Source organism: Tasmannia lanceolata, unplaced genomic scaffold, assembly GCF_043159265.1.
Source record: "Tasmannia lanceolata isolate RefF3 unplaced genomic scaffold, GAP_Taslan_0.1 ptg000002l, whole genome shotgun sequence".
Lineage (NCBI taxonomy): Eukaryota > Viridiplantae > Streptophyta > Magnoliopsida > Canellales > Winteraceae > Tasmannia > Tasmannia lanceolata.
This window is the reverse complement of record NW_027518679.1, coordinates 23,768,693-23,780,352: the sequence shown is the minus strand read 5'-3', so window position 1 is coordinate 23,780,352 and position 11,660 is coordinate 23,768,693. Positions and strand designations below refer to the sequence as shown.

At 39.1% G+C, this 11,660-nt stretch overlaps 2 protein-coding genes across 4 annotated transcripts; both read left to right on the top strand.

Moving 5' to 3' along the window:
* Positions 1–2,080: 2,080 nt before the first annotated feature.
* On the top strand, positions 2,081–6,730 carry LOC143891074 (BTB/POZ domain and ankyrin repeat-containing protein NBCL-like). 3 transcript variants are annotated; one of them, XM_077395804.1, is made up of 3 exons: positions 2,081–2,550; positions 2,638–2,772; positions 4,823–5,961. In XM_077395804.1, exons 1-3 carry the CDS (start codon positions 2,317–2,319, stop codon positions 5,690–5,692), a joined length of 1,239 nt encoding a protein of 412 aa, XP_077251919.1. In that variant the 5' UTR covers positions 2,081–2,316; the 3' UTR covers positions 5,693–5,961. The 3 variants fall into 3 exon arrangements, 2 of the variants coding, with proteins under 2 accessions (XP_077251919.1, XP_077251855.1); XR_013255281.1 differs by adding an exon at positions 6,237–6,730 and having other exon boundaries at positions 2,082–2,772; positions 4,823–5,878; XM_077395740.1 differs by having other exon boundaries at positions 2,082–2,772.
* A 4,123-nt stretch (positions 6,731–10,853) lies between these two features.
* On the top strand, positions 10,854–11,423 carry LOC143889741 (uncharacterized). Its single transcript, XM_077394067.1, has one exon. The coding sequence runs from the start codon at positions 10,854–10,856 to the stop codon at positions 11,421–11,423; it is 570 nt and encodes a 189-aa protein (XP_077250182.1).
* The last annotated feature ends 237 nt before the right edge of the window (positions 11,424–11,660 follow it).

Genomic DNA, 11,660 nt, shown 5'->3' with positions numbered 1-11,660 from the left:
GCCCCAAAACGGTGTTTCAAACGCTAAACGGTGTTTTAAACGGTACGCCAAATATGCACTAAATGTAACTTCGAGTCCAATAATCGGTTTGGCACTTACAATCGGTTGTCATAATCTTAAACAAACAGGTCATTTGGATTTTGAGAAATTGGAGGACTCAAAATTATGGCCAATATTAAAGTAAATTTGAGTCCAATAATTGGTTTTGGACACAATCTTAAACGAACAGAGCTTAAATGCAATTTTAGTCCAATAATTAATTTTGGACTCACATCCGGTTCTCAAAATCCAAAACAAACCGGGCCTTAGTTTTGAATCCAATTGTCTGGAGTAAAATCCAACCTCCAATGGGAGCTCACCATGTGGCGCCAGGAAGTTCAGGAGGTAATAAAGGGTAAAAGGGTCATTTCATAACCCTTCAAGAAACCCTAAAAGCAAACCTTGTCCTGGCGGGATAAACATGGAAACTGAGATTTCGAGCGCAATTTTTCTTAACTATCGAGGACTCAAGCCTATAAAAGGGGACAAAATTTTGAGGTATGCAACACACACAAACCCTCGTCCTCACTTAGCTCAGTTCGTATTATTGTTGCCCGATCTGACTCAAGCACCGGAGAGTCCCCAACCACTCCCCCTTCCCTCCCTCGCTCGGGGATTCAGCTCGGATTTCATTGGAAACACCGATAATCAATTTTGAACTCCTAATCAGTTCTTAAAATCCAAAGTTTTTAGTCTACTTATCAGGTTTGCACTCATGATATATAGTTATGTGCCCTAGATCGCCGAGCAACACTATTAATTGCGCAAGAAAAATCTTCCTGTCTTTTGAAGCAGGTGAAAATAAATTTTAAGCCCTTTTTTAGGTGAAAAATGTGAGTAAAATTTGCTTTTTTATGAATAAGCTGGAAAAAAATCCTAGAGAATCTATTCTTGATATTTTTCAACTCGGTGTGATCTTTTAGGTTTTAAAATGAGTAAGGGATTCTAACAACCGCTTCAAATACAGTATCAGGAAGCACAACATGTGGAACCTCAAAAGTGGAATGATAATTGTTGTAGTTGGTGTTTTTTAACCATTTGTTCTTTAATATACACCTCTCGTGTGGCCTCTCTTTTTTTTTTTTTTTTTTTTTTTTTTTGAGATTTCCATACACTTGATTATTTTAGTATCATCCCCAGACCACGTAACGGCGGGAGCCTCGTGCACTGGGCCGCCTTTTTTTTTATGGCAATAGCTCAGATACCATGTGAAACAACTAATTACTCCAAAAGCTCAAGCGGTTAGAGTTGATGTTATTTAATCATTTGTACTTCCACACTAATATTATTTGCTACCATCCTGCACTTCCTTCTCGTAGACTAGCCACATGGCATGCGGTGTGAGTTGACAGAATATTCATCGTTTGGGCCAATACAAAATTTTTATCCAAGAAATTATATGATGAACAAGCGGACATTCTTGCATTCATCATCCCACCCTTGATATTTGATCAGACAACAGAACAATTTTTTTTGGTAGGTAAGTTGAAGAACATAGCCTTTTACCAATTCAAACGCTCATCAAATTAGGGGTTCAACTTGGATCAATATTGTTACACCCGACCCCAATTTTCAAATATTGTGCAGTTTTGGGTTTTCCCACCCGCCCCGGTTTAGTTCTTCAACAGCACTACCGTGCTCGACCCACCCTGTAGGACCCATCCCTTGAGATGCTGAAAACGCACCTGAGGAAGAATCTACATATATAGCCCAGCAACCTTCTCTCCATTTTTGATATGGGATCTTACAAATATCATTTAGAAAATTAAAACCAAGGGCGGTGATATTTTCACTCCCCTGCAGTATGCATGCGCCCCCCTTATAACGTGCATGTCAAATCACGTTATAACGGGGTGCATGCGTACTGCAGGGGGTGAAAATATCATCTCCAAAACCAAAACTAGACAGAACAAAATAAATGAAAAATAAATTGAATTTTTTTTTGTAGAGCACTTCTGTGCAATTTCCTTAGAATCCAAGGGTATTTTATAGCGAACATCTTTTTCTTATTTTCTTTTCTCTCCCCCATTATTTAAATTGACCAGTTGCCCACCTCAGCCACCCATCTCCCTCTCTCTCTCTCTCTCTGGAAAAAATCTCACAGCACTCACCCACACCCCCGATAAGAAGAAGAGGCAAAAGTAGTAATCTCACAGAACAACAAGGAAAGATGATAAGAAACATACCTTAGGTTATCAGAACACTACCTTTCCTTCTCAATTGATTTTTCACATACCATCATCCCATCTTCTTCTTATTCTTCTTCATATCTCAACCATGAGCCTTGAAGAATCCTTCAAGTCCCTTTCTCTAGACTACCTCAACCTTCTAATCAACGGCCAAGCTTTCAGCGATGTAACCTTCAGCGTAGAAGGCCATCTAATCCACGCTCATCGTTGCATCCTGGCCGCACGTAGTCTCTTCTTCAGAAAATTCTTTTGTGGGCCCGATCCTCCATTAGCCATCTCTGAACACCCCATTAGAATCTCCTCTCCTTCGTCAAATTCTCAGGTAATTCCTGTAAATTCCGTCGGTTACGAGGTCTTTTTACTATTGCTTCAGTTTTTGTATAGTGGTCAGGTCTCGATTGTGCCACAGAAACATGAGCCAAGACCTACTTGTGGTGAGAGGGGTTGTTGGCACACACATTGCACCTCAGCCGTTGATCTCGCACTTGACACTCTCTCCGCCGCTAGATCCTTCGGCGTTGAACAGCTTGCATTGCTAACTCAGGTTGCCTCTCCTTCTTCTATATATCTCTTTTCCTGTATGCCTTAGTTTTATAATCAGGGCATTTTTTAAATGGGTTTTGTTTCTTCTTTTGATTTGATCGAGTCCGTATATATGTTTGGGTTCTGGTCATATTTTTAGTTTGTTTTAGCGTTTTGCTTTCTATTATTTTTTCTTCTTTTCAGATGTTGTAGCACAGTTGGAAATTCTCAACTGGGTCTCTCTATTATCAGAATACTTAAATTTTGTAGTTAAGTTCTTCTATGTGGATTTTATTTCATCTTTCTTCTTTTCATTTGATCAAAACTATGATCAGATTGTGATCTGTATTTTTAGTTTGGTTTAGCTTTTTCCTCTCTATTCTTTTTTCTTCTTTCCAGATGCTGTAGAACAGTTGGAATTTCTGAACTGGGTCTCTCTATTTTCTTTCTTTTCCAGGTTTTCCTTATCAGAATACTTGAATTTTGCAGTTATGTTTTTCGATGTGGATTTTATTTCATCTTTCTTCTTTTCATTTGATCAAGTCTATGTTCGGATTATGATCAGTATTTCTAGTTTGTTTTAGCTTTTTCCTTTCTATTCTTTTTTCTTCTTTTCAGATGTTGTAGCACAGTTGGAATATCTGAACTGGGTCTCTCTATTTCTTTTTCTTTTTTTTATCAGAATACTTGAATTTTGCAGTTAGGTTTTTCTATGTGAATTTTGTTTCTTCTTTCTTCTTTTCATTTGATCAAGATTATGTTCGGGTTATGATCAGTATTTTTAGTTTTCAATAATCTTTCATTTAATTTATTTTCTATTAGTATCATTATTTTAAAGGAAGAAGATGGACTAATAGTACATTTGGAATTTCTAAACTGGGTTTCTCTTTCTTTTCTTTCCTATTTTTTGTTTCACATTTTCTGTTACAATGAGAGACGGATTTTTGTTATCTTGTCATGAGTTTCTCTTCATTTTTTTTCTTATTTTCTAATCAGAAGTTTTTCTTTTCATCCTCCTCTAAACTAGGGTTTGTTAATTCCTGTTGTTGCGAGACCAAATGTATCTTGATTTCATCCCACATATTCAGTTCCTTGATTTGGGTTTCTCTCTTTTCTTTACAACTATATATATATATATATATATATATATATATATAATGGATGGTTATAAACCTCCATAAATCTGCCCATTTTTAACCTCCATAAATGAAAGGGTTAGGATGATCCTATGGACCTGATTTTTTGTAGGCACTATGTGATCTTTTGTAGGCACTATATCCATCTAAGGGCCTTTCAAATGAGTGGTTTGGATCATCCCAAAAATGTGGGCCCTTTATGTTTTGTGAGCGCCACCTCATATAAGCTATATGAGGTGACACCTTAGGAACTCTATTCTCTCTCTCTCTCTCTCTATATATATATATATTGATGATAGAGACAATTACAAGAGGAGGTAAAAAGTTTAAATTGTGGAGGAGCAACTCTAATGCACAATTGATCTTAAAGGAACTTGAGTTTTGATACTGATGGAGGATAGATAGGGTTAGGAGGGCTAGTGGAGATTGAACTTTCATCCATAGATTCTTGATGGACAATGGTATAATGCATTTTCCAAAGAGGAATTCCATTAGAACCTTGCTGTATGATTCTATGATGAAGTTCTTAATGCCAAAGGATGTGCAGAGCCTGAGACCATCTAGGAGTGCTCCTGATTCTGGTACCATATTTGTCCTTTTCTCATGGTAGATAGAGTATGCTAAGATGATTTTGGCATTCTCATCTAATCTCCATCTCCCTTTTTGTTACATATTCATTCAATATTCTTGTTTTCTAGTTTGTGTTATGTGTTCACAATCTTACTTTAAATAACATAAATAACCATAAAACATATATTAAAAAAACAATAGATTTTTCTTTTTGCTGACATAGGGTATCCCCACCGCCCCTTATTTTGTTTTTTTTATGACATAGAGTATCCCCACCCCAATAGAATTCGCATCTAGTCAAGATGATTTGATATTTTTCAATACAAATTCTCTATCAGTAAGCAAATTATTCTACCGTGATTGCAGAAACAATTGGCTAGCATGGTGGAGAAAGCCTCAATCGAAGATGTGATGAAAGTTCTAATGGCATCAAGAAAGCAAGATATGCACCAACTATGGACTACATGCTCCCACCTCGTCGCCAAATCGGGTCTCCCACCAGAAATCCTCGCCAAGCACCTCCCAATCGACATTATCGCCAAAATTGAAGAAATCCGCCTCAAATCCTCGATAGCCCGCCACTCCCTCGCACCCCATCAACACCACCATCACCAGCACCACCTTCATTTTGACCTAGAAGACCAAAAAATTAGAAGAATGCGGCGTGCCCTAGACTCTTCAGACGTAGAACTTGTCAAGCTTATGGTCATGGGGGAAGGCCTAAACCTAGATGAAGCCCTAGCCTTACACTATGGTGTAGAGAATTGCAGTAGGGAAGTAGTGAAAGCCCTACTTGAGCTTGGTGCCGCCGATGTTAATTACCCGGCGGGCCCCGCCGGGAAGACCCCACTTCATGTCGCGGCCGAGATGGTCTGCCCTGATATGGTGGCAGTCCTCCTTGACCACCATGCCGACCCTAATGTTCGAACTGTTGATGGTATCACTCCCCTTGATATCCTACGAAGCCTCACTTCAGATTTCCTCTTCAAAGGCGCTGTCCCCGGGCTATCTCACATTGAGCCAAACAAGTTACGGCTTTGCCTCGAGCTCGTCCAATCAGCGGCATTTGTCATCTCTCGAGAGGCCGGCGGTAATGGCGGGGCCGCCATTTATCCACCGATGAACAGCGAAGTGAACAACAACATGGTTAGCCTTAGTCTTGATTCAAGGGAAGCCATGAATAGACATGGGTCTCAAGGGAGCTGTGATTCACCTATGTATTCTCATGATTTCTAGCTCTCTGCTTCTTCAAATGGAAGCAAGAGAAGTTAATTCTTGGAGATGGGTCCTTTTTCTTTCATAGTTTGGGTTTTTTTTGTAGGATTTTTGGATCTAAGACATGGGTACGTTTTACTCACCGGCATGTGGTGATTGAGGAGACAACAAGAATCTAAGTTGCTCTTAATGGTGGAGGAGATGCAGGTCTATCTTTTCACTCGGCCCATCACTCCTTTTGTTTTAATTTTATCACTCTCTAATATGATAAGGTATATATATTTCTCCCACTGTAAGCTTTTCTTTGTGAAACAACCAATTATTCCAAAGCTTAAGCTGTTAGAGATGGTGTACGTTATCTGATCATTTATACTTCAACACTCCCCTCGTGTGTGGCCCCTCTTTTGGGTTGACCGTACACATGGATTTTTAATATCAACGAGTTGTTGAATTTTGAACCCAGATCTATCGTGAGACAATTGCTCCTCTCGTGTGTGGCCCCTCTTTTGAGTTGACCGTACACATGGATTTTTAATATTAACGAGTTGTTGAATTTTGAATCCAGGACCTATCGTGAGACAATTGCTCGCATACCATGCGAAACAACCAATTACTACAAAAGCTTGAGCTGTTAGAGATGGCGCTATTTAATCATTTATACTTCAACATTCTTCTACGTTATATCTTTCTGTTTATTTGGCAATGCTAATAGTCTAATACTACTACAAGTCGCAGTGGAAACCATACTATTTTAAGAGGGGATGTCGTTTTCCTTCAATCTTCATTTCTGTTTTTTAAATACTTATATGCAATATTAAAGAGAAGGAAATGACCTGTCTCCTATCTCAACAACTCTTTTAAATGCTTAATTTTTTCTCTTTTGATTTCTTGGCTTTGACAAAAGATGACCGTCTTTTGGTTGCATATATGGTTTTATATTATAAAGAAATCATTCACCATTAAACAAAACAATCTTTTGTCTTGCATGAATGCAACATGAGTGACTACACTACTCCCTAATAGATTTTTATTATCCAAATCCGGATACCCTCTTTGGGTTCTTTTTTTTTGCTGTCTTCCATTGCTTTTCTTACTCTCTTTGGGATTCATTAGTTGGCACCATAAACTTTATGTTGTGGGCCTTTAATTGAAGCTCAATCTTTCCTTTCCATATTTTTTTCTCTTGAAAAGGGTTAATTGATATATTAGTAAGAAGATGACATGACATCAATGATCGAAGACTTTTTTGCCTCTATTGAGATGACATGGATTGAAGGTAGTTCGCCATTTATTATGCTGAGTATACCTTGTTTATTGGTAATATCATGTGGGTAACTATGTATATTTTTACCATCCATCATGTTACCCTGAAATTACTAGCTAAAAGCATTGACTAATTAGGTGTAATTTTAATGGGAATTTTAGGGGATGTGGTACAATGAAGGCTAACATAGCAATCTTCTTTAACTGTGAAATCAGATGAATATTTTCATTTATTCAAATATTGCATGCTTATTTAGTATAAAAGAAGATTGTTTATTTTAGCATATGTTTATTTTCAAGTACAATGAAGGTTATCATAGCGATCTTCTTTATTTTCAGTCATGAACGACAAACTAGATATTGGTCATAGTTTTGGTAGGATGAGAGTAAAGAATATTTAATGATTCATGTTAAAACAAGTTTCCCTAAATGACTGTGAAACATGGTACTTAAGCTGGATGGTGTAAATAAATGTGGAATACTTTGTAATCATATTTGTTATATGAAGCTACACAGAGGTAGGTATATAAAAGTGTTGTAGGAGAAGCAAGTTCCTAAGCATACGTAGAGAATTAACTACCCAGAGCCTTTTCAACATAAAGAGGGATACACAAATTTTGTAATGTGTATCCCTAGCATTCTGGTTGCTGTTTCAAGACATCACTAGCATTCGAATCCTCTGAAATTTATTGTTCTTAACCAAAATAATGTGTCTTCATACTGATACATATTGAGGGCGAGCCTTGGTGCAACCGTAAGGTTGCTCCATTGTGACCTGGTGGTAACAGGTTCGAGTCACGGAAACAGCCTCTTTACAAAGCAGGGGTAAGGCTGAGTACATCTAGCCCTCCCCATACCCCGCAATGGCGGGACCCTCGTGCACTGGGCTGCCCTTTCCAGATTGATACATATTGACCTTTCCTCCCGTCTATGTGCGCGCCTGCATCTTAGCCAGTAAGTTTTATTAAAAATGTGAATTGTTGGTAGGGCTGCAACTTGGGTCGGGTTAAACCCGACCCACATCGGCCCGATCCAAAAATAACATGGGTCAGGTTTAGAAATCATGGGTCTTGGGTAGGGTCGGGTTTTAAACTGGAAAACCCAATTCAATCTTGGGTAGGGTCGGGTTTAAAGAAAAAAAACCTAAAACCCGAAATCCAACCCGACTCATATGGGTGTACTGTGACTTTCTTAAATATCTCTTGAAGAACAAAGAAAATTATTTTCCAGTATATTGATACAATTGTTTTCATTGGGGTGATCATATCTGTTATGTGAAAATATAGTGTCCTCCTTAAATTTATACACTTGATGACATATATTTAGAGATTTTTGTGTGGTGATTTTTTTTTCTACAATCTTTAAAATTAGTCACTACCCTACGCAAAAAGATAAAAACCCGACCTAGCTGATATAATTCTCGAGTAGGGTAGGGTTTTGGAAAACCCGACCCGCCCGACCTGAGTTGCACCCTAGTTATTGGGCTTTCCTCTTCTCTTTGGGCTAGATCCCTTTGTCTCCCACTTGGTATGAAAAAATAGATTCTATATCTTTATTTGTCGGGGGTTAGTGGTGCATTAATTGCAACATACCCATTTGCGTCTTTCCGAGTAGAGGGTTGATGATGCATTAATTGCCAGCTACTTATCTCTGATTGACTTGTAAGAGAGAGATGTGAAATAACATCCCATACGTATGGTTTTTGTTGCCACATTTGGTAAGTTCTTTTTGAAATCCAGGAGTTATTTTTCTGTTGATGATATTATCTTCCAGGTTTTAGAGAAGATCTTTATAATCGTATTATTTTTTATCAGTAAAAACTGGACTTTGTCCTATGATTCTTCCCTTCACATTGAATGGTTTTTAATATATACGTTGGAAACAAGTGTACAATTTTGCTTGTGTTTCATTTTTATGGTTCTATTTCCACATATTTGTTCTACTTGGCGTATTTTTATCGATTTGCACATAGACGTGAAGATGTCTTTCTTCCCATCATGAATTACATAAAAACCTGTGTAGACCAACATGAAAAATAAATACAAAATCAAAATATAAGAAATAATTTGTTAATACATCTTGACTAGCTTCCTACCAAACCTTATTTCTTAGAATTATCCTCTGATAGATTGAGGATAAAAGAGAAGCACCATCCTTTCGATCCCAAGGGATCGATTTAAAAAATAGTTTGGATGCCTATTAGAGTATTCGTTGTACCATTCATTTCTCCATATATATCCTCGAACCATTTGAGGGAAGAAATTAAATAAGGTTCTTGACTACAATACCTAGATATGTATTAAATTTAGAATGACAGAAATGTTGGGGAAACACGGATTGACCGTACAGGATAAATTTTCCCCCTTCTATCTATGAATAAAGAAAATAGCTACGAACAAGAAAATCACAAAGCACAAAAATACCAATCAACTACACAAATCAAGAACACACGATTTTAACGTGGAAAACCCTTCGGTGTAAAGGGAAAAACCACAGGACAAACTCCGGAAGAACTCCACTAAGGAAAGAGAAATGCAAAGTCTTTCCTCTCAAATTTTTCCAAAAACTGAGGAATACAACAAGAATAGAGGATTAACAAAGAAAATTGGAGGAAATACGAGTTACCTCAATACCCCTTGAAAGAGAATGTTTTCCCACATCAAAGAACCAAGGTGAGAGATCTTCTACTTCTTCTCCAAGAACCACTCCAAACCCTAGGCTTTGGCTTCTTTTTCTTCCCTCTTCTTCTTGTCCTTACAAAGACTTCAACCTTGGATTAGGATTCCAAACCCTCTTTGTTGATTTTGTCCCAAATCCAAACCCTAAGATGAGCACCAAAGAGAACCTCTCTCTCTCTCTCTCTCTCTCTCTCTCTCTCTCTGTTTTTTTTTTTTCACTATATTTGAAACTCCGACTCACGACTCTCTTTATTTCTTAGAGAGTTGCGTAAGTGGGTGGGGCCCTTTATGGGGATGGACCCACAACAATCTCCCCCTCCAGCCCTATGAAGGAGGATCTCTGAACTAGATGCTCACGTAGCACTCATGCCTGCAAAGCTCTGCATAGCTCACGCTTCTTCTTTGGCACTGTCTTCGTCATCACGTCTGATAGATTATGATCGGTGTGAATCTTGCTAATCTCCATCAACCCATTTTCTGAAATTTCACTTAGCAACCCAAGAGGGGGGTGAATTGGGTGTCTTTTGAAAATTTAAGAATTTAAAAACTTTGTTTGCACTAGTTTTAGTTTGATTAGAAAATTAAAAATAAGATTCAAAGACAAGAGTGAAGCACTTACCACAAGAGAAGATAAGAAGAGACAAGAAGCTTGACACAAGGGTTTTTATAGTGGTTCGGTCTAAAATCCAAGACCTACTCTATTCTTCTCAAGTTTGTCTCCTTGAGGTATCAACTATCTTCTTCAAAGGAACTTAAATACGGCGTTCCTTCCGCCAAGTACAATCCGAGCCTCTAAGCTTCATGGGTCTTAACTACGGCGCCCTTTGTTGCCAAGTACAATGAATAGAAGAAGGACTAGACTATTCTTCCGCCATGTTGTGAAATATTGGGGCGTTCCTCAGAATATTGTCAGTGACAGGGACCCAAGATTCACAGGCCGCCTGTGGACCGAAGTGTTTAAGTTGTTGGGCAAAAAGTTAAACTTCTCCTCCAGCCTACACCCCCAAGCCGACGGACAGACAGAAAGGGTCAATGCCCTACTTGAAGAATACTTGAGGCACTTTGTCAGCGCCAACCAATGAAATTGGGTTCACCTGCTCGATGTAGCGCAGTTTTGTTACAACTTACAAAAGAGCTCTGCATCTAATCAAAGCCCCTTCGAGCTAGCGACTGGCCGTCAACCTTCCACCCCCCATTCCATCGCTGCTGGTTATATCGGCAATAGCCCCCCTGCTTATCATATGACAAAAGAGTGGCACACAAATGTAGACATCGCCAGAGCGTATTTGGAGAAAGCTTCAAGGAGGATGAAGAAGTGGGCGGATCAGGATAGAAGACCAGATGACTTCAAAGTTGGTGACTTGGTGTTAGTCAAATTGAACTCTAGCCAGCTCAAGTTTACCCGCAAAGTGCATAAAGGCTTGGTTCGAAAATATGAAGGACCCCTTCCCATCCTTGAGCGTGTTGGTAACGTCTCCTTCCGGGTCCAACTCCCTTCATGGCTCAGAATCCATCCTGTCTTTCATGCCAGTTGTTTGAAGCCCTATCGAGCCGATAAGGAAGACAACACCAGAAACACATCAATTCGAGAGGAACCGCACGCAACTTCCTTCACACCTGAAGTTGAGGGTATCATGGCTGAACGCACCAAGCCGCGAGGAACTTCTCGAAGACCGACACTAGAATACCTCATCAAGTGGAAAGGCCTACCAGACTCAGAAGCTAGCTGGGAACCAAGGGAAAAGCTCCACCTCACTAAAGATGAAATACGTACCTACACGGACGCAATGTCGACGAGGGCGTCGACATGATTAGGTGGGGGAGTGTCATGTGGCCATTTCGTCCAGCGCTGTTCGCATGGCCTATGGCCCGTGACTTGGTCTGTCAATGTAATATGTAAGACTCATGCCTATGTACATGTTGTAGTGAGGACGTAGTTGGTATTAAAATCCATCTCGTCTCGTCTCGTTGCGTCTTCAAAAGTCGTTGTTTATAGCACCTTTGGTCGCCACTAGTGGTTAAGGGGGTTGGTAGCTAATGCTCTTTAC